The sequence below is a fragment of the Felis catus genome, chromosome E2 (assembly GCF_018350175.1).
Source record: "Felis catus isolate Fca126 chromosome E2, F.catus_Fca126_mat1.0, whole genome shotgun sequence".
NCBI classification, from domain to species: domain Eukaryota; kingdom Metazoa; phylum Chordata; class Mammalia; order Carnivora; family Felidae; genus Felis; species Felis catus.
The window spans coordinates 44,993,317-45,018,870 of NC_058382.1; the positions used below are offsets into that span (position 1 = coordinate 44,993,317).

The 25,554-nt window shown below is 43.6% G+C and overlaps 1 protein-coding gene across 2 annotated transcripts in view; it reads left to right on the top strand.

Moving 5' to 3' along the window:
• The window catches only part of WWP2 (WW domain containing E3 ubiquitin protein ligase 2), a 151,249-nt gene that overhangs the window by 39,364 nt on the left and 86,331 nt on the right, over window positions 1–25,554 (top strand). Inside the window, exon 1 of one of the 2 annotated variants that reach the window (XM_023245699.2) lies at window positions 22,753–22,846. The exons of the other annotated variant lie outside the window; for it this stretch is intronic. Within the exon in view, the coding sequence (XP_023101467.1) occupies window positions 22,768–22,846 (79 nt within the window). The 5' untranslated portion in view covers window positions 22,753–22,767. Of the gene's footprint in view, window positions 1–22,752; window positions 22,847–25,554 lie in introns of those variants that run through there. 2 annotated transcript variants of the gene reach the window in all.

Genomic DNA, 25,554 nt, shown 5'->3' on the forward strand with positions numbered 1-25,554 from the left:
ATTTAATTTGAGAGCAAGCGAGAGAGGAAAGGGCGGAGGGAGAGAGAGAGAGAGAGAGAGAGGGGAGGGAGAGAGAATCCCAAGTAGGCTCCGCACTGTCAGTGCAGAGCCTGACCAGGGGCTCGAACTCATGAACCATGAGATCACGATCTGAGCCAAAACCAAGAGGGGGGCACTTAACCAAATGAGCCACCCAGGTGCCCCAACACTACCTGAACTTTAATTATTTTGTTAGGTTCTCCTCTTCTTCCTACTTTCTTCCCCTCAAATCCCTTCAGATTTTGTTGGAATTCCATCCTATGTAAAGTTCCTTTGTGGAGAATTTCTGTACCAGTAATTCCTACCCAGGAACATAGAGTGTCTCTAAATTGACTCAGATCATTTTGAAGTTATCTTTTTTTTTTTTTTTAATTTTTTTTTCAACTTTTTTTATTTATTTTTGGGACAGAGAGAGGCAGAGCATGAACGGGGGAGGGGCAGAGAGAGAGAGAGAGACACAGAATCGGAAACAGGCTCCAGGCTCTGAGCCATCAGCCCAGAGCCTGACGCGGGGCTCGAACCCACGGACCGCGAGATCATGACCTGGCTGAAGTCGGACGCTTAACCGACTGCGCCACCCAGGCGCCCCCATTTTGAAGTTATCTTTAGATAGACTCTTCTAAATTAAAAAAAAAAATTTTTTTTTAATGTTTATCTTTGGGAGACAAAGACAGAGTGCGAGTGGGGGAGGGGCAGAAAGAGAGGGAGACCTAGAATCTGAAGCAAGCTGCAGGTTCTGAGCTGTCAGTGCAGGGCCAGATGCAGGGCTCGAGCTCACAAACGGTGAGATCATGACCTGAGCCGAAGTCCGAAGCTTAACTGACTGAGCCATCCAGGCTCCCCAGACTTCTAAATTTAAAAAACCCTTTTGATTTTATTTTCAGTGGGATCTTTTCCTATTAGGTTTCCTAACTTAGTGTTGTTTGTATACGACTATTAGTTTCTGCATGTGTGGGTTTTGTTTTGTTTTGTTTTTTTTCATAATCATTCAATAGCTGAATTCTTAGTATATGTTTTCAATAGCTTCTTTTGGGTTTTCTTGGTAGACTTTGATGTGATTTCTAAGGTTGATAATTTTGCTCATATTAGGAGATAATTATGCTTTTTTTTTTCTTGTTAGTTGCTTTGCATACAGCTTCCTCTTTTAGTGGTGATGGAGTGGACATCTCGCCTTTTCATAACCATGCTTCTAATGACTCTTCTCTGGATGTAAAGTTGGGTGTTAGTAAGCTCTTTTTCTCTTTTTTTTTTCTTCTCAGTTTAATTAATAATTAATCATTGTTTTTTTTTGTTGTTGAATTGTTGTTGTCAGATATCTTTTAGGTAACTATTGGGATAGTTAAATGATTTTTCTTCTTTCTATTTCTTATATTGATTTCCTAATAGTAACAATCTTAAAATTTCTTGAATACACCCTGTTGCTCATGTTTGATTATTTTTTGTAACTTTTGTTAAGAATTGTTTGTTAGTATTTTATTTGGGGGTTTTCCACTTATATTCACAAGTGGCATTTGTCTGTAGTTTGTACTATTTTTGTCAGCTTTGGAATTGAGGCTTAGCTAATTTTATAAAGTAAATTAAAGCTCTTTCCAACTTCGGGAACAGACTCTATAACTTGGGAATTATCTGTTCCATGAATGCAGGAAAGAGCTCACCCGTAAAACCAACTAGGTCTGGCTGCTTTCTCTGAAATAATTCTTTGATGACTTTTTCAGTTTCTTACCCCATAATGATTGGTTTGTTCAGCTTTTCTGGTTCATCTTGCATCAGTTTTCTTAATTCATTATTTTCTGAGAAAAATTGTTTCATGAGATTTTTCAGATTTATTAGTGTGAAGATTTTAAGTAGTGTCCTCATTTTATTATTTATTTATTAAAATTTTTTTTTAATGTTTATTTTTGAGAGAGAGAGAGACAGCACGAGCGGGAGAGGGGCAGAGAGAGAGGGAGACACAGAATCTGAAGCAGGCTCCAGGCTCTGAGCTGTCAGCACAGAACCTGATGCGGGGCTCTAACTCACAGACTGTGTGATCATGACCTGAGCTGAAGTCAGATGCTCAACTGACTGAGCCACCCAGGTGCCCCAGTAGCATTCTCATTTTAAAAATGTTTCTAGGTGGGGTGCCTGGGTGGCTCAGTCGGTTGAGTGTCTGACTTTGGCTCAGGTCATGATCTCACGGTTCGTGGGTTCAAGCCCTGCATCGGGCTCTGTGCTGACAGCTCGGAGCCTGGAGCCTGCTTCGGATTCTGGGTCTCCCTCTCTTTCTGCCCCTCCCCCGCTTGTACACCGTCTCTCTCTGTCTCTCAAAACGGAATAAATGTAAAAAAAAAAAAAATGTTTCTAGGGGCGCCTGGGTGGCTCAGTTGGTTAAGCATCCAACTTCGGCTCAGGTCATGGGCTCACGGTTCGTGGGTTCGAGCCCGCATTGGGCTCTGTGCTGACAGCTCGGAGCCTAGAGCCTGCTTCAGATTCTGTGTCTCCCTCTCTCTGCCCCTCCCCTGTTTGCATTGTCTCTCAAAAATAAATGTGAAAAAAAAATTAAAAGAAAAATGTTTCTAATTTTTCTCCCTTAAAAGTTTTTTCAAATTTGTTCCCAATTTTTTCTTGACTAGCATAAAAATTTTTGTTTTAACTTCTGTTTTTTAATTTATTTTTCATAGGACTACTTGGATTTTCAGTTATACCATGTTTTCTAATATTTTGAAAAGTTTACCTATTTATTTTGAGAGAGAACAGGCAAGGGGAGGTGCAGAGAGAGAGAGGGAGAGGGAGAGAATCTAGCAAGTTCTGCATTGCCAGCGCAGAGCTCGACACAGGGCTCAATCCCACAAACCGTGACATCATGACCTTAGCCGAAATCAGGAGTTGAATGGTCAACCAACGAAGCCACCCAGGCACCCCTAATTTCCATTTTTAAAAAATGTTTACTTTATTTTTGAGAGACAGAGAGAGAGAGAGAGAGAGAACAGGGGAGGGGCAGAGAGAGGGAGACACAGGATCTGAAGCAGGCTCCGTGCTGACAGCAGCAAGCCAATGTGAGGCTCAAGCTCATGAACCGTGAGATCATGACCTGAGCTGAAGTTGGACACTCAACCGACAGCCACCCAGGCATCCCTTTTTGTTTTTGTTTTTTTTCATTTTTCACTTTAACTTTTTTCAACTAGTTGCCATAGATTTTTTTTTTTTTTTAGTTCAGTCAGTGAGTTGGTCATTTATGGCTTTTTGAGTTGAAAGCTTATAGGGCATTTATTTTTGTCTTGTTGAATGATGAAAACATTCGTGCTTTAAACTTGGCTTTGATTTTTTTCCCGTGGGTATTCACATTTTTTTCTTTTAAGGAAAAGTGCACATACCTTAAGTGGTATAGTTCAGTGAATGTTTACATCTGTTCACATCTGTGTAATTGCTACTCAGATCAAGTTACAGAACATTTCTAGGGCCCCAGGAGATTCCTGTGTCCCTGTCAATCAATAACCCTTTGCCTGAGATAACCACTATTCTGACTTCTGTCACTACTCGTTAGTTTTGCCTATTCTTGAATTTTTATCAGTGCAATCATACAGTACATTTTCTTGTGCCCGGCTCATTGTATCTGTGAGTTACACATGCTTTTGCAGGTAATACTAGTTTGGGTTTTTTTTATTGGGGTGAAGGTTCCTATTATGTGACTATACCACAGTTTATTTGGTTATTCTCCTGCTGGCAGACATTTGGGCTCTTTCCAATGTTGTACCATCATGAACAAAGCTACTATGAACATTCTTATACATGTATTTTGCAAGGCACATATATGCATCTATTGAGTGTGTGTGTGTGTGTGTGTGTGTGTGTGTGTGTGTATCTCTTAGCTCACCAAGTAGATGTATTTCAGCTTTAGTAGACACTGCCCAACAGTTTTCTACTGGTAAACCCATACCTGTTGCTGCGTTTTGCTCCTTGTTTGTAACTGCTGTTGTGATTTTTCTCTTTGAGCCCAGGGTGATTCAGGAGGGTGTTTTCTCTGTTGCCCAGGGCTTAGGTCATTCATGACGGTCACTGCCGTGCAGCCGCTTTTGCCAGCATCAACCTTAGCACCTCGAGTGTGTGGCTAGGTTGATGAGCAGTGAGGCACGTCAGATCCACATCTGATGGAAAATGGATTGTAGGAGGGCGGTGAGCTGTTTTTTTCTTAGGAAAACAAATCTGGAATGACAGTGGCTTAGACGAGTCACAAAACAAGGGCTGTGTTCATAAAGCCCTTTGTTTACAGCAACTCTGTTTCTGGTGATTCCAAATCTGTTGAATAGAGAAGTGGTTAAGAATATGTAGCCTCTGGAGTCCAACCACCTGGGTTTGAGTTCTGATTCCATTAGCTTGGTGATGTCGGACAGTCACTTCTCTGTATGTGTGTTTCCTCACCTGTAAAACATTATTTTGAGATTCAGGAAGCTAACAGTAGTACCTTACACATGTAAGTACTCTATAAGTCATGGTAACAGCAGCAGTAGTAGTGGTAGTAATTCTGGCTCCTCTGATACTTTTTTTTTAAGTTTATTCATTTATTTTGAGAGAGCGAGACAGAGTGAGCAGGGGAGGGCCAGAGAGAGAGAGCGTCCCAAGCAGGCTCTGCGCTGTCAGTGTGGAGCCTGACGTGGGGCTCGAGCCCACGAACCACAAGATCATGACCTAATCCGAATCAAGAGCTGGATGGTCAACGGACTGAGTCACCCATGCGTCCCCCCTCTGCTACTTTTCTTCCCAAAGATTGGGAGGTTCAAGTCCTCAAGATGGTGACAGAGACCCTATTTCCTGGTGTAGGACCCCCTTGCCTAAATGCGAGGCAGCCCTGAGGTGGTTCCCAGGGGGAGTTCTAAGGTTCTAAGACTGAACAAGTATGAAAGCCCTGAGGGTGTGGAGCGGGGAGGCTGTCATTAGCATGAGACATTTTCAGCACCGGGGTCTTGGTGCCTGCATTCCTTGGGGAGCCGCTAGGCTGGGGACATGTCCAGATTGGTGTGATACTATGAACACGATTACGTAGGGTGGTAGGTCACAGTATGTTAGGTGACTCCTCTTACTGTGGCCTAGTCTTCCCGAAACAGCTTTTTCTGGGAAAGGGCCTTGATGGGTAGCTCTTGTCCTGCCTGGTGTTTTTTTCCTCCACCAGACGCAGTTCCTTCCTCCATTCGTTGCCTGTTGTCCTCTGGGTGGATTTGGAAGTTGACTAGGAAACCTAGCTGGTGTTTTATGCCTCCCTCTGGCAGAAGGATGCTGTGGTCGAGGGCTTTACTCAAGTCCTGCAGTTGCATAAGGGTCAGCCTTGGCTGACTTTCTGCCAGGACGTTGACCTGGCTGTGGCTGCAGGGAGGACTCGACGCGAAGTACTGGTTTGGCTCGAAAGGACAGCTCTAGTCATCTCTGTGTGGAAGCCGGATGCTGGGGTTGAATAATGATTTTTAAAAACCTTTTTGTTAGGGGAATTTTCAAACATGATCCCCATCACCCAGCTTCGGTGGTTATTGGCATATGTTTCTTCCACCCCTGTCCACTGGATGATCTCGATTTCTTTCCAAGTTGGTAGCAGGTAGTACATAAGACTCCATTTTCTCTTGTAGCTCTCCTGTCCCTCAGCTGGCCTCGTTAACACTGCAGAACTTGTCACTACCAGATTGTTCTCCTTTCAAGGAGGGAAATGTACTTTGAAGTAGAATTAAAAAAAAAACAAACTTGTTATTTTAAAATAATTTCAGGAGCACGTGGGTGGCTCAGTCGGTTAAGCGTCCAACTCTTGACTTCAACTCTGGTCATGATCTCGCGGTTCATGGGTTCGAGCCCTGTATTGGGCTCCGTGCTGGCAGTGTGGAGCCTGCTTGGGATTCTGTCTCCCTCTCTCTCTCTGCCCCTCCCCTGCTTGCTCTCTATCTCTCTCAAAATAAATAAAACTCAAAAAAAAAAAAAAGTGAAAAATAATTTCAAATTCAGAGACAAGTTATAAGAATGGGACAAGGAATTCCCCTGTACTCTGCAGCCAGCTGTTAATATTTTGATACATTTGCTCTAACGTTGTCTCTGTCTATACATATGTCTATAATAATTTTGTGACTCATTTTAAATTATGAACCTCGTTGGTTCCTAAATACTTAGGTGTCTGGTTTTTTTTTTAATATTTTATTTTTAAAATTATTTTTAATGTTTTATTAATTTTTGAGACAGAGAGAAATAGAGCGTGAGCAGGGGAGGGGCAGAGAGAGAGCGAGACACAGAATCCGAAGCAGGCTCCAGGCTCTGAGCTGTCAGCACAGAGCCCAGCGCGGGGCTCGAACTCACGAACCATGAGATCATGACCTGAGCCAAAGTCGGACGCTCAACCGACTGAGCCACCCAGGCGCCCCTAGGTGTCTGTTTTTTAAGAAGATGCTTTCTTACATAATCACTGTACAATTAAATCAAGAAAATAACATTTTTGCACTGCTGTCACCTAATTCATCTTTTCTAGTTGTTGCAAAAATGCACTTACAGTGACTTCCCCATGATCTGGGATCCCATGCAAAATTATACATTGCATTTGCTTGTCATGTCTCCTTAAATCTGGGATTAGTTCCCCAGCCTATTTTTGTCTCTCATGACACTGACGTTGTTGAAGAGTTCAAACCAGTCTTTTTGTAGAATCCTCTCAACTTGGCTCTGTCTGGTTTTTCCTCAGGATTAGATTCAGGGTATGTATTTTTGGCAGGAACACTCCAGAAAAGATATCGTGTCCTTCTCAATGCATCATACCAGGAGGCTCATGACTCAGCTTGTTTCACTGTTAATGATGTTAACTGTGATCATTTGGTTGAAGTGGTGTCTGCCAGGTTCTCCACTGTAAAATTACTGTTTTCTTTTTATAACTAGAAAGTAATTTATGGGGAGATACGATACTTCGAGACTATGTAAATATCTGTCCTTTTTGCACCTTCACTTATTACTTTTTGCTTTCATTAATGACTTTTTTTTCTGAATCAGTTATTACTGTGATGGTTGCAAAAATCTTTTCCCCCAGTTTTTTTATTCCTTGTATATTTATTAGTTGACATGCTAGCGCAAGGAAGAGCGTTTTCTTTTAGGCATGTAGGTATGTATTATCAGTCTTATGGATTCTTATTTCATTCAGTGGGTCATAATTTATTTCTGCCATTGTTTTGATGCTCACATTATCCCTGGTTTGGCCAGTGGGTGCCTTCTGTATCCTTTTGATGTGTCCTCCATCATATATTATTTCCCAGACATGATCCAGTGTAGATAGAATATACTGTATGATAAAGGTGGCGCTGAAGATCGGAATAGGTGAACCAATGGCATTAGGACCATCAGCTAACCAAGTGGTTTTCAAAGTGTGGTCCCCAGATGAGCAACATGGGTGTATCGCCTGGAAACATGTTAGAAATGCAAATTCCGAGGCCCTATCCCAGACCTGCAGAACCAGAAACTCTGAGGGTGGGGCCCAGCAATCTGTTTTAACAGATTTTCTAGGGAATTCTGATGCACGCTCAAGTCTGAGGAACATAAAGCTAACCACTTGGGGGAAAGAAAATACAGCTAGATACCTTCCTTGTACTGATACTTGTGATAGTTTTCTTCCTTCCTTCCTCACTCCCTCTCTCCCTCTTTCTCTCTCTCTTTCTTTTTAGATTTTATTTTTAAGTAATCTCTGTACCCAACATGGGGCTCGAACTTACAACCTCGAGATCAAGAGCCACATGCTCCACCGACTGAGCCAGCCAGGCGCCCCGTGATAGTTTTCTTTATTTAGTTTTTTAAACATTTAGCTCTGTAATCAGTCTAGAGTTTATTTTGATAACAGGATGGGGGATAAGGATCTAGTTGTATTTTTTCCTAACTGGATTTACACGGTCTCACTGTTTTCTTCGGAGGGGATGTCAGAACAAGGTTGGACGTAGCTCTTATCACTGGTCTTCTTCTTCAAAACTTTTCTTGGCTCTTGAGCCTTCATTTTTTCTGACACACTTTATATTTATCTAGCTAGCTATCTAGGCAGCTGTCTGGCGCATGTATGTATACACACACACACACACACACACATCACATCACATATACACACAGATGTGTGGATATCTATTTCTGTGACTTTATATTGAGTTCATAATGAAACCTCTGTTTCTCGTTCAGTCCCACAGGGTTCCTTCCTAACCTTCCTTTCCATACGAGAGCTCTGGCTCTCCATGTCATCCGTATATTTACATGTTCCCTCTTTTCTCTAATGTGCACAAAGTTTGAGAATTGTCGAGAATTGTCGCACCCATGGAAGTAGACTTTGAAAAGCCCTTTGCTTATGTTCTCCATTTTCTTTGTCGGTCTCTTTGCCCATGTGTAGCTAAAAAAAAAAAAGGAAGCAAACAGCTCCCTATTTATTTAAAAATCTTATAAGCAGAGGGTTGTTTCGGAACTTTACATTTTCAGAACAGATAGGCCAGTCATGAGGGGTGCACCACCTCCCTCCCTGTTCCGTAGGGATGGAGCATTCTGGTGGGTGGGCTGCATGTCTCAAGGAAGCATGCCTGACAGACAGTGAATGCATTTATTTTAAAGTAAACACAGTGCTGTTTTTCCAGTTTTCAACGGGAAGATAAATAAAACTACTGATCTTTGGAATCTGCATCACAGGGAGAAGAGAGAAAATGAGAAGAAAAAAAATTTTTTTTTTTTTTCTCTACAGCTAAAAACAATTTTATATTTATCTTTTAAATTAATTTCTTGTTTTGTTTTGGTTCCCAAGTTTTATTCAAGAACTCATACAGAATGTTCCAGGTAAATGAGTTTTAATCCTTGTCTTCCTCCTCTTCCTCGTCCTGGTTAATCTGGAGGTAACGCAGCTCCTAATTCTCTTTGCTGTTAGCAGCTATGTGCTGACAGTCACATAGATTATTCTTCTTCAAATATTTTTTGGCGAGATATTTCAAATACTTTTAGTAAAAGGCACCTCAGAAGTCACAGTAACCTTGCTCTCGCCCTTTTCAGTAGGTACGACCCTTCCATTGAGATTCCCACCTTTGCCACTCACTTCCATTCTCTCTTGAAGAAACTGCTCAAAAGTGGCAGCATCCATGATTCTGTCTTCTATGGGGGTGGGGTGTGTGCAGTCAAGTGTAAACTTCAGAACTCGCTTCTTTTTTTTGCTCCACTCTGCCACAAGCTTTCTCGTGGACTTGTTTCACAATTTCCGAGAAATTGCGTCTTGCTCCCCAGATTGAAAATGTTATTCATTTCTCTGCTTATAAAAATAATGCATGCCTCTAAACCTGAAAACGTTATTGTTGTTTTTCCGATTATTATTATTTTCATGCTGATTGAAAAGAAAGCCAAAAACCATTCTGAATTGCTTTAGTATATATGAGGCATTGTTTTGAATTTGTGAGATATATATGGTAAAACTTAGTCCTCCTGCATGCCTGTGAGGTAGAGTGTATTGCCATCCCCTTAGCTGAGGAAGTAGGCACATGTTACGTAACCTGCCCAAGGCCCCGCAGTGGATTTAACCCAGGCCTTTTGCTCCCACAGCCTCTCTGCATCTACTGCCTTCCAAGGTTAAATTCACTTAAAATTTTATTATTTAGAGCTAACCCCATAAATCGTTTGTTATATATCCAGTAACCTTTTTTAGGGGGGGAGGTATGTATAACTTTTTTTTTCCTGAAATGGGAACTCACTCTGCATATTCCTTTGTAACTCGCTTTTTTTCACCCATTTTTTTTTTTAACCTTAATGAAACTGGACCATTTTTAATGACTATAGTATCAGTTTTTTGGGATGAACGCACCATAATTTAACCAATCTCCTATTGTTAGCCTTTTCTGTTCTTTTACTGGTACAAGCAAGAGGTTTTTTGGGGTCAGTTCTTGTAAAGAGATCTCTGTGCTCCTGTCCTTTTTTTTTTTTTTTTTTTTTTTCCCTTAATTCAGTAAATTCCTAGGCATGCAATTGCTGGGCCCAAGGGTGGGCATGTTTCAAGGTTTTTGATGCCTGAAGCCTGGGCCTGCTGCAAAGCCTTGGCCATTTCACATGCTTGCTGAGCGTGTGCACCTGTACCTGGTTCCTGTCTCATGAGTGGTGCTGGGGCCTGTGAACGTTTTTAACTTCTGCCAGGTCTCTTAAGTGAAAAACAATTTATGTTTCATCATTTTAATTTGCGTCTCTTTTCTTTCCTCCTCTCCCCTTTTCTTCTTGAGAAACTTCCAGGAAGTCTTTTGCCCTCCTTGCCCTGCTTCACACTGCTTCGTTCACCTCCCAGGTGTGAAATCTGATGATCATTTCGCATCCTCATCTCACTTGCCCGACAGATTGGATGCAACGAGTCGATCCCTCCTCGGGACCTACGGCTTCCACTTGGTTTTCAGGACACCACACCTGACTGCTCTTCTGTCTTTCTGGCCACTCCTGTCCATTGATCTTTGTTGGTTTACTCGTCGCCAGTCTGGAAACATCGGGATACTCCAGGATGGCTTAGTCCTGCATCCATTTGTTCGTTCACACCACTGCCTTTCGTGATTTCACGTGGCATCGTGGCTTTAAATTCTGTCTGGACACCTATATTGTGCCGCTTGGGCCTCTCCCTTGCCAGCCAAAGACTGTGTTTTCCAGATGTCTAATTAACATCTTCAAATTAATATGTTAAAAGCCAAGCTACTCACTTGCCCACAGCTTCCTCCAGCTCAGGCAATGGTGATTCGGTCTCACTCGGGCTAAGAACCTTGTGTCTTCCTTGATGTTACTCTTTCTGTTACAACCCGCATCCAGTCAGTGTGTCCCGTCTGCATTACCCTTGAGATATGTTTGAGGACCTGGCCATTTCTCACCCTGAACGCTGCCATCACCCATGTCCAGATCCCTCTTTTCAGCTGTCAGGAGGCCTGTGTTTGTCTCCCCACATCTGCGTTTGTCTCCCTACAGTACACTTTTGAACCCAGCAGCCAGAACAACCCAGACTCAAGCCACATCATATCCCTCCTGCAGTGGTTGTCCCATGCACTACAAGTACAAACTAAAATCTTCCCCAGGTGACCTAAAAGGCCGTCCCTGATCCTCCTGTTAACTCTTCTGTTATCTCATCTCAACCATTCTCCCCTCTGCAAAGCCTCCTCCTGGTCCCCAAGCCTCCTCGCTCTTCTTCTAACCCATTGCTGTTCTTGCCCTAGGGCCTTGGCGCTGGCCTTCCCTTCTTCCTGGACTGCGCTTCCTCGTGTGGCTCATGGCTTTACTCCCTCATCCGCTTCCAGTCTACTCACCTCAGTGAGGCTTTCCCTGGCCATTCTTTCTTTTTCGGAAGCATACAATTCAGTGCCTTTAAAAAATTTTACCAAGCTGTGCAATGTTACCATGAACTTTTCCATCACCCCAATAAGATTCCTTGTGCCCACTTACCATTAGTTTTTGTTCCCACCCCCTGGCCTCTGGCAACCATGAATCTATCTTCCGTGTCTGTAGATGTGCCTTTTCTGGACCTTTTGTAAAAATGGCATCGTACAATATGTGGTCTTCGCCAAACTGTCTTAGTTGCGATTCCTCTCTACCCAACATTCCCTGTTCCTTTCCCTGCTTTATTTTATTTTTAGCCACATCCCTGTATAATACTGTGTATTTGATCTCACTTCTTGTCCTCTATAGCTGCAGTGTAAGCTTCATGGGGCAGGCGTTGTTAGATTTTTGTTCACTATCTGTAGATAGATAGATAGATCGACAGACAAAATATTATATGTACCCAGTTTGGTTAGTGAGGATATACGCCTTTTATTGTGACTTAGGTTTTTTGTGGTCAGCGTCGTGGCTCCCCTCTGAGGGACCCGGGTCATAGCGGGTGCCTGCTCTGGGGAGGCGTCAGGCTGAGTCCGCCTCCAGCCTCCAAATGCAAGCCTTTGTTTGATTTTGCCCCGATCTGCTTGCGGTTGCATCAGTGACTGACCACTGTTTTCCTGATTGGCACCAGATGCCGGGCACCGGGATTTAAAACCGCCTTTAATAGTCTCTGAAAAGCTCTCTGTATGTTGCTTTCCATCATCTGCACCTCGGGCAGATACGGCCAAGCCAGAACCTCAAGGAATTCCCGAAGAAGCCAGAAGCACCCCCCTCCCCCCCCCCCACATCCCTAGCTTCTCAAAGTTACAGCCGGGCCTAGTTCGTGGCTTTGGTGTCCGCGGAGAGCTGTTTGGAAGAAAAGGTCCTTTTAGCCAGGAGTCTCAAAAGTAAACACACAGGCCCCGGCAGTGAATGTTAAAACAGACCTGCTTTCTGTGTCACCGGCATTGAGGTTGCCTTGTGAAACCTCACTTGAAGAAAGAAGAAAAGCTTTCTGTCAGGAATCCCTTCCCCTGTACGTGGCTGCCTCGGCGTAGCCTGGGGTTTATTGCTGCATCTAGAGTGTTCTGTAAGCCTATCGGTTTTGGAAGTCAGTCAGTCTCCTGGGAACATGTATTTGAGCAAAGAGTGATTTTTTTTTTTTTCCCTTCGAAACATGAACGATGGCCAAGGCTGGTTCCCCCCCACCCCCCTTTTTTTTCCTGGAGGTATATTTGTGACCTTTTGCATTTTAGTCTGTAGTAGGTGGTCAGGACATTTTTCCCCCCATTTTCGTTTTTTCCTTTTAGATATAACGATTTTTCAGTGTTGGAGCAGGGGTTTGGAGGAGAGGAAATCTCTATAGGCATTTTCTTACGTTTGTGAGACCTGCTGGGAGCAGGGGGTGGGTATGAAGTTTACTTACAAGCATTCACATAGTCAATATTATTTAAAGTTTATTTATTTTTGAGGAGAGAGAGAGAGAGGAGACAGAGAATCCCAAGCAGGCTCTGTGCTGTCAGCACAGAGCCCAATGTGGGGCTCAAACTCACAAATGATGAGATAATGCCCTGAGCTGAAATTAAGAGTCCATTGCTTACAACTGAGCCACCCAGATGCCCCTCACATAGTAAATTTTATTTTTATTTTTATTTTTTTTTCACATAGTAAATTTTAAAAAATATTTATTTATTTTGAGAGAGCAAGTGAGCAAAAGAGGTGCAGGGAGAGAGAGAGAGAGAGAGAGAATCCCAAGCAGGTTCTGTGCTGTCAGGGCAGAGCGTAATACGGGGCTCAAGCCCATGAGCCGCAAGATCATTACCCGAACTGAAACCAAGAGTTGGACGCAAAACCGACTGGGCCACCTGGGTGCCCCTCACATAGTAAATTTTTACCTTGAGCTCTGGGCTGGATGCTAGAGATGTGGCAGTGAACAAGGCACAGTCCTGGAATTTAGCGTCTGGGGAGGAAAACAGACAGATGTTAAACAAGTACGGGTGCACACTAGCCCCGTTGTGGTGGACACGATGGAGGGAAATACAAGATGCTCTGTGACTGTTCCACTGAGCACTTAACCTGTCCTGGGAGAGGGGGTGTCAAGGAAGACTTCCCTGAGGAGGCAGCACTAGGACTCCAGAGGCTGAGAAGAGATGCCTCTGAGCATTCCAGGCTGAGGGAACAGCAAATGGGAAGCTTTGAGACAACAATGAACTTGGTGCAGTTGGGTCACACAGAGATGGCCCTTGGGGCCAGCAGGTCTGGTCACTGAGAGCTGCTCAAGGTTATGGCCAAAAAATGGCAGGGAGGAGACACAGGAGCAGCTCTGGAAATACAATGTGAGCCGTGTATGGAATTTAACATTGCCTAGTAGCCACATTAAAAAAAGTGAAAACAGGGGTGCCTGGGTAAATCAATCTATTAAGTGTGTGATTCTTGATACTGGCTCAAGATGTGATCTCAAGGTTGTGAGATCGAGCCCCGAGGCGGGCTCTACGCTGAATGGGATTCCTGCTTCTGATTCTCTCTCCCTCTCTCTCTCTGCCCCTCACGTGCTTGCACTCTTTCTCTCAAAATAAATAAATTAAAAAAAAAATTAAAAAGTAAAAATGAGGGGTGCCTGGGTGGCTCAGTCGGTTAAGCGTCCGACTTCAGCTCAGGTCACGATCTCACTGTCTGTGAGTTCAAGCCCTGCATCAGGCTCTGGGCTGATGGCTCAGAGCCTGGAGCCTGCTTCCGGTTCTGTGTCTCCCTCTCTCTCTGCCCTTCCCCCGCTCATGCTCTGTCTCTCTCTGTCTCAAAAATAAATAAACGTTAAAAAAAATTAAAAAAAAAAAAAAAGTAAAAATGAGAACAAATGTGAAATTAATTTTAATAATGTATTTTATTTAGTCCACTTGTCAACTGGGCGGCTCAATCGGTTAAGCATCCAACTTTGACTCAGGTCATGACCTTGCAATTTGTGGATTCGAGCCTCACGTGGGGGGCTCTGTGCTGACAGCTCTGAGCCTGGAGCCTCCTTTGGATTCTGTGTGTGTGTGTCTCTCTCTCTCTGCCCCTCCCCTGCTTGCACTCTGTCTCTGTCTCTGTCTCTGTCTCTCTCTCAAAAATAAATAAGCATTAAAAAAATATTTACCCCAATATATCCTTAATATTATCATTTTACTATATAATCAATATAAAGAAAGCTATTATTATTTACTATATAATCAATATAAAGAAAGCTATTATTGTTATTGAGAAAAATCAATATAAAGAAAGACTATTTTGCATTGTGTGTGTGTGTGTGTGTGTGTGTGTGTGTGTGTGTGTGTGTGGTGTGTTTGAAATCTGGTGTGTTGTTTTACACTGCCAGCACATCTCAGTCTGGACTGGCCACATTTATAGTACTCTGTGGCCACATGTGGCTCAGGGCTCCCCCCTTGGACAATGCAGGTCTAGAGGTTGTTACTCAAGGAAGACTTGAGAAACTTTTCTCCTAAATCAGGTTGTTGGTATAGGACTGTACTATTTGTACAGTTCTAGAAATGTCTCTCATTCCTCTTAAGCCTGCTCCACAGAGGCATAGTGCCACGTCCTAGAGGACCCACGCTGTTTCTCATCAGCCACGTAGCATTCCGCTCCTAAACTGACAGCTGTTATAGGCATGAAATAAATGGTGGCCTTGCAGAGAGCCCAGAATCGATGATAGGAAAATGAGACTGTTGCCTGGATATGAGCTGTTTCCTTCCCCTTGCAAAAACAAACAAACAAACAAACAAACAAACAAACAACCCCTGAAACATTTCTTCTAGTGTTCAAGCCTCTACTTTGCAGTTATTTGAGAGCGGCTCCCGCCTGATTGTCCGTTCCGGTCTCCTAGGTTCTCCCAGGGGAGATGGTGTGGCTGCTGCAGCAGTGTTAGGGTTGAACCTCATTCATCTCGTTTGAGTGTATTATTTTCCCTTTTCCTTAAGTGTTCCAGGGCGCTATGAGTATTTTTCTTAGAGTGGGACGCTTATTCTTGTCGCAGAGTGGTATGTTGGAGGGCCAAATATCCTGCACCAGAGCACGGATGGCACGGTTAGATGGGTGGCAGTCAGTGCCACTGTTAGCTACAGGGTGGGCACTTTCACACTGCTGTCAGGCCAGCACGGCACACATTTCTCAGATGATGTCTGTGCCTACCCTCCTTCCCTTCCCCCTCCCTTCCTCCCCGCTTCCCTTAATTAATTAGTGTTTACGCATACATTACATACAATCACTTTCGTGGAGGGGGGCATTCCAGTCAAGGCTGAATTCACCTTGAACATGCCCCTCCCACATTCCTAAAACCCCACTGTGTGGATAGACTGCTTCTGTATACGTTTTTAAAGATTCATAGAACACATTAAGTGAGAAATCAAAGGGTACAACTTTTCTAGGACGAAGTCAGTTTTGCACATGTGGTTGTTATATGTATTTGTGCCGGTGTTTGCACGTACAGTGACTTCACACAAGGTTGACAATCATGAGTTATATCCTGGGGAAGCGATTTGGAATGTGCGTACTTATGGGGCAGGTGTCATATTTTGCCTGTCTGTATTGTTTTCAGGTTTTCATAGTAAGCATGCTGTTGTTATTTTTTATTTTTTAAGTTAATATTATTTATTGTGAAGGCAATATTACGTAGTATACATGGGACTTTTTAAAACTTTTTATTATGGGAGGTTTCAAACATAAATGAAATAGAATAGTATAATTAAGTATCTTGTACTTGTTACCCACTTTTAAGAAGGATCAGCATGTCAGATTGCCTTTTGCCTCCAGACCCCACTTTTTGGGGGAATATTTGAAAGCAAATAATAGATAACATGTCATTTCATTTGTAAATACTTCCTGTATACATGTCTAAGTGATGTGGAAATTAAGAAAAAAATATATCCACTATGCAGATAATGGAAATTAAAAAATAAAACCTGTATTTCATAATCTTACTCTTGAAGCACAACTTACAGTTTTTCTCTGCTTAATTTATTTCTTTGTCCCTTTACATATTTATTTTTATGGGATTTTAATAATAGGGTGCATTCTATAACATCATGTTCTTTTTTTTTTTTTTTTTTTTTTTTTTAAGTTTATTTATTTTGGGAGTGCCTAGGTGGCTCAGTTGGTTAAGCGCTGACTTCGGCTCAGGTCATGATCTCACGGTTCATGAGTTCCAGCCCCGCATTGGGCTCTCTGCTGTCAGGACGGAGCCCGCTTTGGATTGACTTATTTTTGAGCGAGAGTGAGAGCAAGCCAGAGAGAGAGAGAGGGGCAGAGAGAGAGGGAGAAAGAGAATCCCAAGCAGCCTCTGCACTGTCAGCACGGAGCCTGATGAGGGGCTGGAACTCAATGAATCGTAAGATTATGACCTGAGCTGAAACCAGGAGTTGGACACTTAAGCGACTGAACCCCCCATCATGTTCTTTCTTTGACTTAACATATGTAGTATGAATAATTTTCCAGGTTCTTGTACACTCTTGATCATCATTAATCCATATCTTCATTGTGGCATATTTCACTCATCTGAAATTATAATTTTTATTTATTTCATTATATTTTAAAGTTTTATTTATTTTGAGAGTGAGAGAGACATAGGGTGGAGGGGCAGAGAGAGAGAGAGAGAGAGAGACAGATAGAGACAGAGAGAATCCCAAGCAAGCTTTCTGCTGTCAGCACAGAGCCTGATGTGGGAGTTGAACCCACGAACTGTCAGATCATAACCTGAGCCGAAACCAAGAGTCAGACACTTAACTGACTGAACCACCCAGGCACCCAGAAATCGTAATTTTTAAAAAGCAGTTTTTTAGAAAGGAGATTTTTTTATTGTGAAGTGATTACCTCAAGTTTAGTTAACATACATCATCTCAGATACAGAAAGAAAAAAGAAAACATGTTTTTCTCCTTTTGATGAGAACTTTTAAGATTTACTGTCCTAGTAACTTTCAAATAGATCAGTATCAAGTATAGTCACCATGTTGTACATTACATCCCCAGTCCTTACTTATCTTGCAACTGGAAGTTTATAACTGCTGCATTTTTAAAAGCAGAATCTTAACCGTAAAAGTTCTCTTCTGGCCAGGCTCCTACATTTTGTATTTAAAGACCATTGAAAAGGAGGTTTGTTCACTGGAAGCCTGCCCCTGCCATGTTTATAAACATGGTTTTGATCCCGTGCCACAGGGAGAGGTGGTGTGGCTGCTGAGGTTCCTTGAGGGCACGGAGAATGGATGAGCTGTTAGGGTGGCTCCGATCTAGGAATCTAGGAATTGCCGTTCGTGGGTGTGAGGACTCTCCTTCCCGTTGGGGATGAGGAGCTCTGATGACAAAGCAGCAGTAACTCATGGATTGACAGTTTATTCTAAAGACTTTACTTCCCCATATCTGTATTTATTGCCCCTGAATCACTTAAAAAATTAAAGCATATGCTACAGCTTGACACATGGTGAGGTTTACCAAGACAGATGTATTCTGTGTTAAAAGGACCCTCAGTTGGTTCAAGAAAGACTCTGGCTCTAATGTACCTTACTCAGTGGATGGCTGTGATGAATAGCTCGTTCTGAAAAGTACATGCCGTGCGCTTTTTTTTTTTTTTTTTTTTTTGGTAAGTAAAGGAAAATGTCTGTTCCTGCATGGGCTTTGGCTTTTGGCATGAATCAAAAGAAATAAAGATGATCATGATCAATGGATCTGTCGTGTACCGAAACGAGGATGCGTGTGCCTAATGCCTCCTCTCTCTTTCCTCTGGTGGGGGAGCTGTCCCTCTTCCTACTGTCTAAGGACGGATTCTCCATCCATGCTTCGGAGCCCATTTTTCCTGCCTTCTCAGGAATCCTTCCTTATTTTCCTGCTGCCTCTCTTGAGTGTTCTCTGTCTTTGCAAGGTCATCTTCATCTGTTTGACTGTTAACTGTTCCCTATCATTCCGTCTTCTGTGATCACATTCCCACCCATACCTCCTCTTTATGCATAACCACCACGTGCAGATGACCCATAGGTTTGAATCTCCAACTGAGATGTCTCCTCTGAGCTCCATATTTACGTACCTGCCCACTTTCCTGCTGTCTCCTTGTGGATATGCCAGAAACATGTCCAAATCTGACCTCATCGCCACTTCCCCAGACTTGATCCCCTTCCATTGTTCCATATTTCAATATGTAGACCCACCATTTGTCCAGTTAGGTAACTTAGAAGCTTATGAGTCATCTTTGATACCTCTATCCTCCTTGCCCACTTACTTTGCTAATCTGTTTTCAGGTTCTCTTGGTTTTTACCTTTGCAAGTCTGCAAGTCTGCCTACCTCTTTTGTCTCCACCTCTGCTGTGTTTTCCTTTGGCCTCCTTACTTCTGTCCTTCTTCCAGTTTGTGTGCAGACAATGATTTTTGAAATCACAAAGCTGATCTTGTCACACCTTGATGAAAAACCCTTAAGTAACTTGCTGCTGCTCTTAAGATAGAGAAGAACTTTTCAACATGGCGGACCCACAAGGCACTGCAGTGTATGGCCACCATCTGGATCTTCTACCCCATTTGGATCACAATTCCATCTCTGTTTAGTTTCCTAAATTCATCCAGCTCATTGTGCCACAAGGCCTTTGCACCTGGTGTTTCCTCTGCCTGAAATGGTCTTCCTCTCCACTCCACCCCACCCTTCAACACGCTAATTGTATGCTTGAAACTTCAGAGCACAGTTGAGTTGTCAGTTCCTCAGGAAACTTCCTGATGCACTGATGAGGCCAGCTATCCAGTGCTCATGGGACACTGATGTCTTGCATGGAATCTGCTAATACAGTTGCAACTTTATATTTCTCTGCTAGATTATTTATTTGTTTCTCTCAACTGACTTGTGAGGTTCCTAAATGCAGAGACTTAGTCTATTTTCATTTTTCATTATAACCCAGCTTCTAGCACAGTGTCAGGCGGATAGTGGATGCCCAGAAAATGCTTCTTGAGTGAATGAACAAGAAAGAAAGAGAGAAAATAAAAATTTACAAATTAGCTTCGTAAAATGAAGCTAATTTCATTTCTAAAGGAGTTAATGGAACCCCCAGTAGACCAAAACTTTCATTTCGAGATCGTTGAGGGACTCCCAGCAGCAGCATACAGAAGAGTCTCAAGGCCAAAGTAGACTCTTCCTTGCACCCTGTGTTCTGGGAAGAGCCTGCCAAATCATCAGTGATGGGGGCCGAGGAGAGGTGGGGTGAAGCAGAGTCAACACTGTCACCCCAATAAGAATTCCAATGTTTATGATCTGATGCTAGCTTGCTAGAAAAGACTTTCTCTTGTTAGGCTCTGGCTAAGTTTGGAAGCCAAAGAGACATCATAACAGTAAATCCTGGAAGCCTCTGGCTTCCTTTACTGCAAAGGGAATGTGAAAGAGTGTTCTCTTTAAATCTGGGGTACACTCCATCCTGTGTGTGTCTGAGTTACAGGGAGGCGGGGAATGGAAAGGAGACTATTTACTCTCTGCCCTTCTGGAATTTCCTCCTGTTCCGTTCCTCTGTGCACCAGTGTTTCACAGCTATGTGTAGAATGAACACTGACCTGTTAATGAATGCCCTGCTTATTTTCACTTTCTTTTGATGGGCCTATGGGATTGGGGGGCAGGAGGAGACAGGAAGAAGGTTGTTTGTTCCACTGAGCGGCTCTGTTAAGGCCAAATCAATCACATCTTCATCGGGCTTCCGAGATGCTTGACCTGAGAGTACTTAGCCTTCCTTAAAGGTATCCTACTTTTGTGTCTGGTTTTATTTTTCTCAAATTTCCAGGTAAATCCTTACATTTGTATTCAGAGTTAGGAGGAAAACAAAAAAACGAGATTCTTCCTTTTAAAAGATAATGTGTGTACGTGCACATAAGTTTTGGTGGTGTGGGAGCAGGAGGGAGCAGTGATGACAGAAGATTCTAACGTAGAACGTTCCTTCATACACTGCAGTGAAACTGTCCAGGCAGGAGTTCTGGATTTCATAACTGAATCGCATTAATAGTGGCACATTTTGGCAGTTCTGGTTTACATAGTTTTTTCTTTTGTTGGAAAAAGGAAGGCAACTTCCATGCCCTATTTATCTATACTTATTGGTACCATATGCAAAAAGCATATTAACAAGTCCAAGTCAAGAAAGGGAAAAAGTCACTCTTAGAAAAATATTACTCATCTTTATTGCACATAACTGCTCTTCCCAGTAGGAAATTATTAACCTGAAGCCACTTGCAAATCTGAGGCTTTGAAGTAAAGGAAAAATAAAAGTAGGAGTTACTCCTGAAGCAGCTTGTTTGTACATTCCCTACCTTTTTGTATTTCAGACTGCACATGTGATATTGAATTCTTGTAAGAATTTTAGTTGGTTTCATTCACTGTTTGTGCCTGAGGTACGCTGGCTTGAAAATAACTGTTCTGGAAAGTGTCAGGCATACGTGAAAGTGGAAAGAACAGCCCGTGGACCCCTGTGAGCCTGTCAGTCAGCTCCACAGCCGCCTACCGACAGCCATCCCTGTTTCATCTTACTCCTTACCCCAGTCCCCGCTGGGTTGTTTTTCCTTAAACCCCAGGTGTGTTTCATCCGTAAGTATTTTACCATGTAGTTCTAAAAGGTAAGGGCTCCCATAACCATAATGCCAATTTCATACCTAAAAAGCATACTGATAGTTATTGAAATATCATCAAATATCTAGCCCGGCTTTACGTTTCCCCAGTTGTCTTACAAAGTTTCTTTTCTACCATGGGTTTGTTTGAATCGGGATACAAGTAATGCTGATAGGTCTCTTCAGTCCCTTTTAACCAATATGTTCTCCTTCCTCCTTTTACCCCTCAGAGTTGATTGTTGAAGAAAATGGACAGTTTGTCTTGTGGTTTCTCACCTTTTAAGGATTGTGCTGTTTATGTTCCTGAAGTGTGTTTTGACATGTTCCTCTGTCCCCCTGTGTCTCCTGTAAACTCATAGGCAGATCAAAATGCTTGATCTGGTTGGGTTCTTCTTTTTCCTTTCTGATGAGGTGGTGGTGCCCAATGTCTGCTGGTCTCCATTGGCATGCTAGCTTGCCCAGTGTTCTCCTGGCACGGTCCTTGAGAGTTTGCAAGTTCTCGTCCCCTAGATTCTAATGTCCGGCTCTCCTGCGGTCTGTTGACCTTCGTAACACAGCATTATGTGGTATGGATAGCCAGTTAGTACTTAGAACGGAACAGAAGGGCACAGTCCCATAACCGAAGAAGTACATTTGCTGATTGCTGAAGTTATTAGCACGCGCTAACTGGGACCTTGGCTTTCTCAGAGAACTGAAGTCCCCTGCCAGCGGAATATTTTCATTATATATGTTCCATTTGGCCGTAACTAAATCAGACTTCCTCCGGCCATGCTCTGAGTTGGCGCTTTTTGCAGTGCCTGCCCATCATCTTGCCCAAAGCTTTCATTCCAAGGGTCTGGGGACCCCATGTGCTTGGTGGGAGTCATGGGTCTTTCCTAACACGTGCTAGGGAGGAGGCCAGGGTAGAGTCTTCGTTAACCACCGTGTTCCCAGAAGGTGTTGCCATGGCCTTGGCCCAACCCATCATCTGCTCTGGCCTGGAATATTGTACTGACTTCCTACCAGGTCTCATGTGCTTCTGCCCTTGCTCCTCCCGTGGCCTGAGTGATAGCACTACAGCACCAGTCACGTCCCTTCCTTGCTCACGATCCCCTAATGGCTCCCAATCTCACACGGAGTAAACTCCAGAGACCTTGCAAGAGCTCCAAGGGTCTCCTTGTGGCCTCTGGTTACCTACCTACTGCCCTCATGTCCTGCTCTTGTCTTCCCTCGGCCATTCCAGCCATACCAGCCTCCTTGCCGTTCCTCACACATGCCAGGCACGCTCCCACGTGGGGCCTCTGCGCTTCCTTTCCTCTCCACCTAGAAGATTCTTCCCCGGATACCTACGTGGCCTCCCCTGCCCCATCCTTCTTTTGGTCTCTGCTTAGTTGTTGCCTTCCCAGGGACATTTCCTCACGACTGCAGGTCCTCCTCCCGCCTCCAGCGCTCACCACCCGCTTTCCTCACTGGTGTTTCTCCTGCACTTGCCACCTTCTAACAGATTATGCAATTTTCTTAAAAAACAAAAAACAAAAAGCCTGCTTATTGTGTCTCCCAACTAGAATAGAAACACCCAGGCACGGTGTTTTTGTCTGTTTTGTTTCTGTTTAATCTCAGGCACGAGACTAGGAGGTGCTCGCTCCACGTCCGTGAACTGCGTGACCACAGGTGGAGGGGGCCTGACGAGGTGCGCTTCCTAGGCGAAATCACTGTACCGTACCCGTTCTTCCATCAGTTTCCTGGTTTTTGAGCAGCGCCTCACAAGGCAGCAGGACGACATGCTGCAGGAGAAAGGCCCTTTGTGGAGTCGTCAGTGTGGCTGTAGTGAAACCCGAGGGCCCCGGAGACCAAGTGGCTAATGCTGCTGTTTATAGCTGGGATTCCAGTATATGTTTTCCAGCCACACTTACTCCTTTCAGCCTCCCCGGTATGCTCAGGTCTGTCACTCAATTAACTAATGGTTTCTTTAGTCCCATTATGCATTGTAGGGCTCCCCTGGCTCAGGTATTTTTTTCAAAGAGAATAATGGGGAGTTCTGTTCTCAGAGGCTTAATTTTTTAATAGCCGTGCCAATTTAAAAAAGCCCTTTCCAACTTTTTTATTATGAAAATTTCAAACCTACAGGAGAATGGAAAGAGTAATACAGCGCACACCCAGAGGCCCTCCACCTAGACCTTGCTAGCACGCTGCTGCCTTTGTTTTGCCGACACGTGTGAGCCTGTGGGTGTGTGCATTCTTTTTCCTGACCATTTGAAGGTAAACTGCAGATACCATGGCACCTCATTCCTAAAAACTTCAGCGTATTCTCCTATAAAACCATCTGAGAATACTTGCATAATTTGCATCTCCCGAGAATGACATTCACGTTGAACCTCGGAAAATTAGCAGTCGTTTCATACATCATTTAATATCCAGTCTGGATGTAAATTTCTCCAATTGCCCCAGGAATACTTTTCAAGCCGATGTTTGGTAAAACATTGCCTGGCGTTTGGTGGTTATATTTCTTTAAATCTAGAAGAGTCTCCTTGCCCTTCTTTTTTTTTTTTTTTTTTTTTTTTGGTAAGTTTTTAAAGATTTTAGTTATTTTGAGAGAGACAGTGCATGGGCCGGGGTGGGGCAGAGAGAGAGGGAGAGAGAGAGAATCCCAAGCTCCTCTGCGCTGTTAGCACAGAGCCCCACATGGGGCTCAATCCCATGAACCATGAGATCATGACCTGAGCCAAAATCAAGAGTTGGGTGCTTAACTGACTGAGCCACCTAGGTGTCCTTTTGCCCCTCTTTTTAGAAAAGAAGCAGTGTAATGACATTGTCTTTTTGAAAAGTCCAGGATATTATATATGTGTCCCATATTCTGGATTTGTCTGATTGCTTCCTCGTGGTATTGTGAATTTGTTTCTCTGTCCCTATATTTCCTGTAAATTGGGAAGGAGATTTAGTGGGTTAGTTGGATTCAGGCTAAATGCTTTTAGAAAGAAGACTTGAAAAGTGATGTTGCGGGGTGCATGAGTGGCCCAGTCGGTTAGGTGTCTGACTCTTGACTTCAGCTCAGGTCACTATCTCACAGTTGGTGAGTTGGAGCCTCTCGTCAGGCTCTGCGCTGACAGCTTGGGGACTGCTTGGGATTCTGTCTCCCTATCTCTCTGCCCCTCCCGTTTGGTCTCTATCTCTCTCTCTCAAAATAAATAAACAATAAACTTAAAAAAGTTACCTAAAAAAAGCGATGTTGTGTACCTCATCCTGTGTCACGTCATGAAGTTTGTGTGTCGGGTGGTCTTGCTGTTAGCGATGCTTCATTTGATCACTTGGCTCTGACAGTGATGGCCAGAGGTATCTCCGACTCTCTCTTTTTAGCGAATAGAACAGTGGAGCATTATCGTCTCCCAAATTTTGTTGAAGGGGGAAAGACGTCCCTTCCCACTGGCTTTTTTTGAAGATAAAATGTATTTCAGGGCATTGCAAGGTAGCTTCTGAGCCTACCGGTATATAATGACTCTACTAGACATGATTAATGGGTAAACAGAAGAGAAGAGCTAAGTTGGAGCCTTGAGATGAGACCATGTAGAGAAAAAGTCAAGTTACACCTGTGGCTTCTGTCAGAGGACCATGGCAATGTGACTGTCAGGAGTTTGAAATCAGCAACAAGAGGCCTGGGCCGCCTCTGCCTTCCCATTGAGCATTATCATCCCTCCAGAAAGGAGGGGAAGACATGCCCACACTACATTTGTAAAATAATGGCCTTTGAGACACTAAGAAAGGAATCACGGAACCCTTCTAGAATACTCATCCCAACACATTTCCAAGGCTGGTGTGCTGAATCCAAAAGGATGGGCATCTTTAGGAAGTGTCCTGGAAACAAGATGAGAAAACAGTTCATCTTCTAAGTAGCTCACCTTAGAAGACTTTTTGGAGTTTGTTGCTGCAACCCAGAAAAGGCTCCAAAAGGTCAAGAGAGGCGCAACTTTGCAGTGAACAAGGTAGACCAAGAGAACTGGGACTCTTCAGCCTAGAAACAGGAAAGTCAACAGGGAGATAATAAAAATGACAGCTTATTAGGAGCCCATGGGGTGCTCCTGTTTTCCAGATGGGGAGACTGGTGCTCACGTTAAGTAATTTGCACAACGCTACAAGCACCACGTAGTAAAAGTGAGATTTGAACCCGGTCTCCCTGGCACACGCCCCTCCTGAACTCTGTGCTCCACTTGGGCCCTGGATCTAGGCATAATAAGTAGGCAGACACCCTTGACTTTTCTTTTTTAAAGATTTTTTTTTTCAATGTTTATTTATTTTTGGGACAGAGAGAGACAGAGCATGAACGGGGGAGGGGCAGAGAGAGAGGGAGACACAGAATCGGAAACAGGCTCCAGGCTCTGAGCCATCAGCCCAGAGCCCGACGCGGGGCTCGAACTCACGGAGCGCGAGATCGTGACCTGGCTGAAGTCGGACGCTTAACCGACTGCGCCACCCAGGCGCCCCAACCCTTGACTTTTCTTTTAAACAACAATAATAAACGTTTGTTGTCTCCTGGTTTCAGTGGGTGAAGATTTGTGAGTGGCTGAGCTGGGAAATCTGGCCAGGGATGTCTCATGAGGCTGTAGTCCATACATTGGCTGGACCATAGTCATCTGAAAGCAAGACTAGGGCTGGA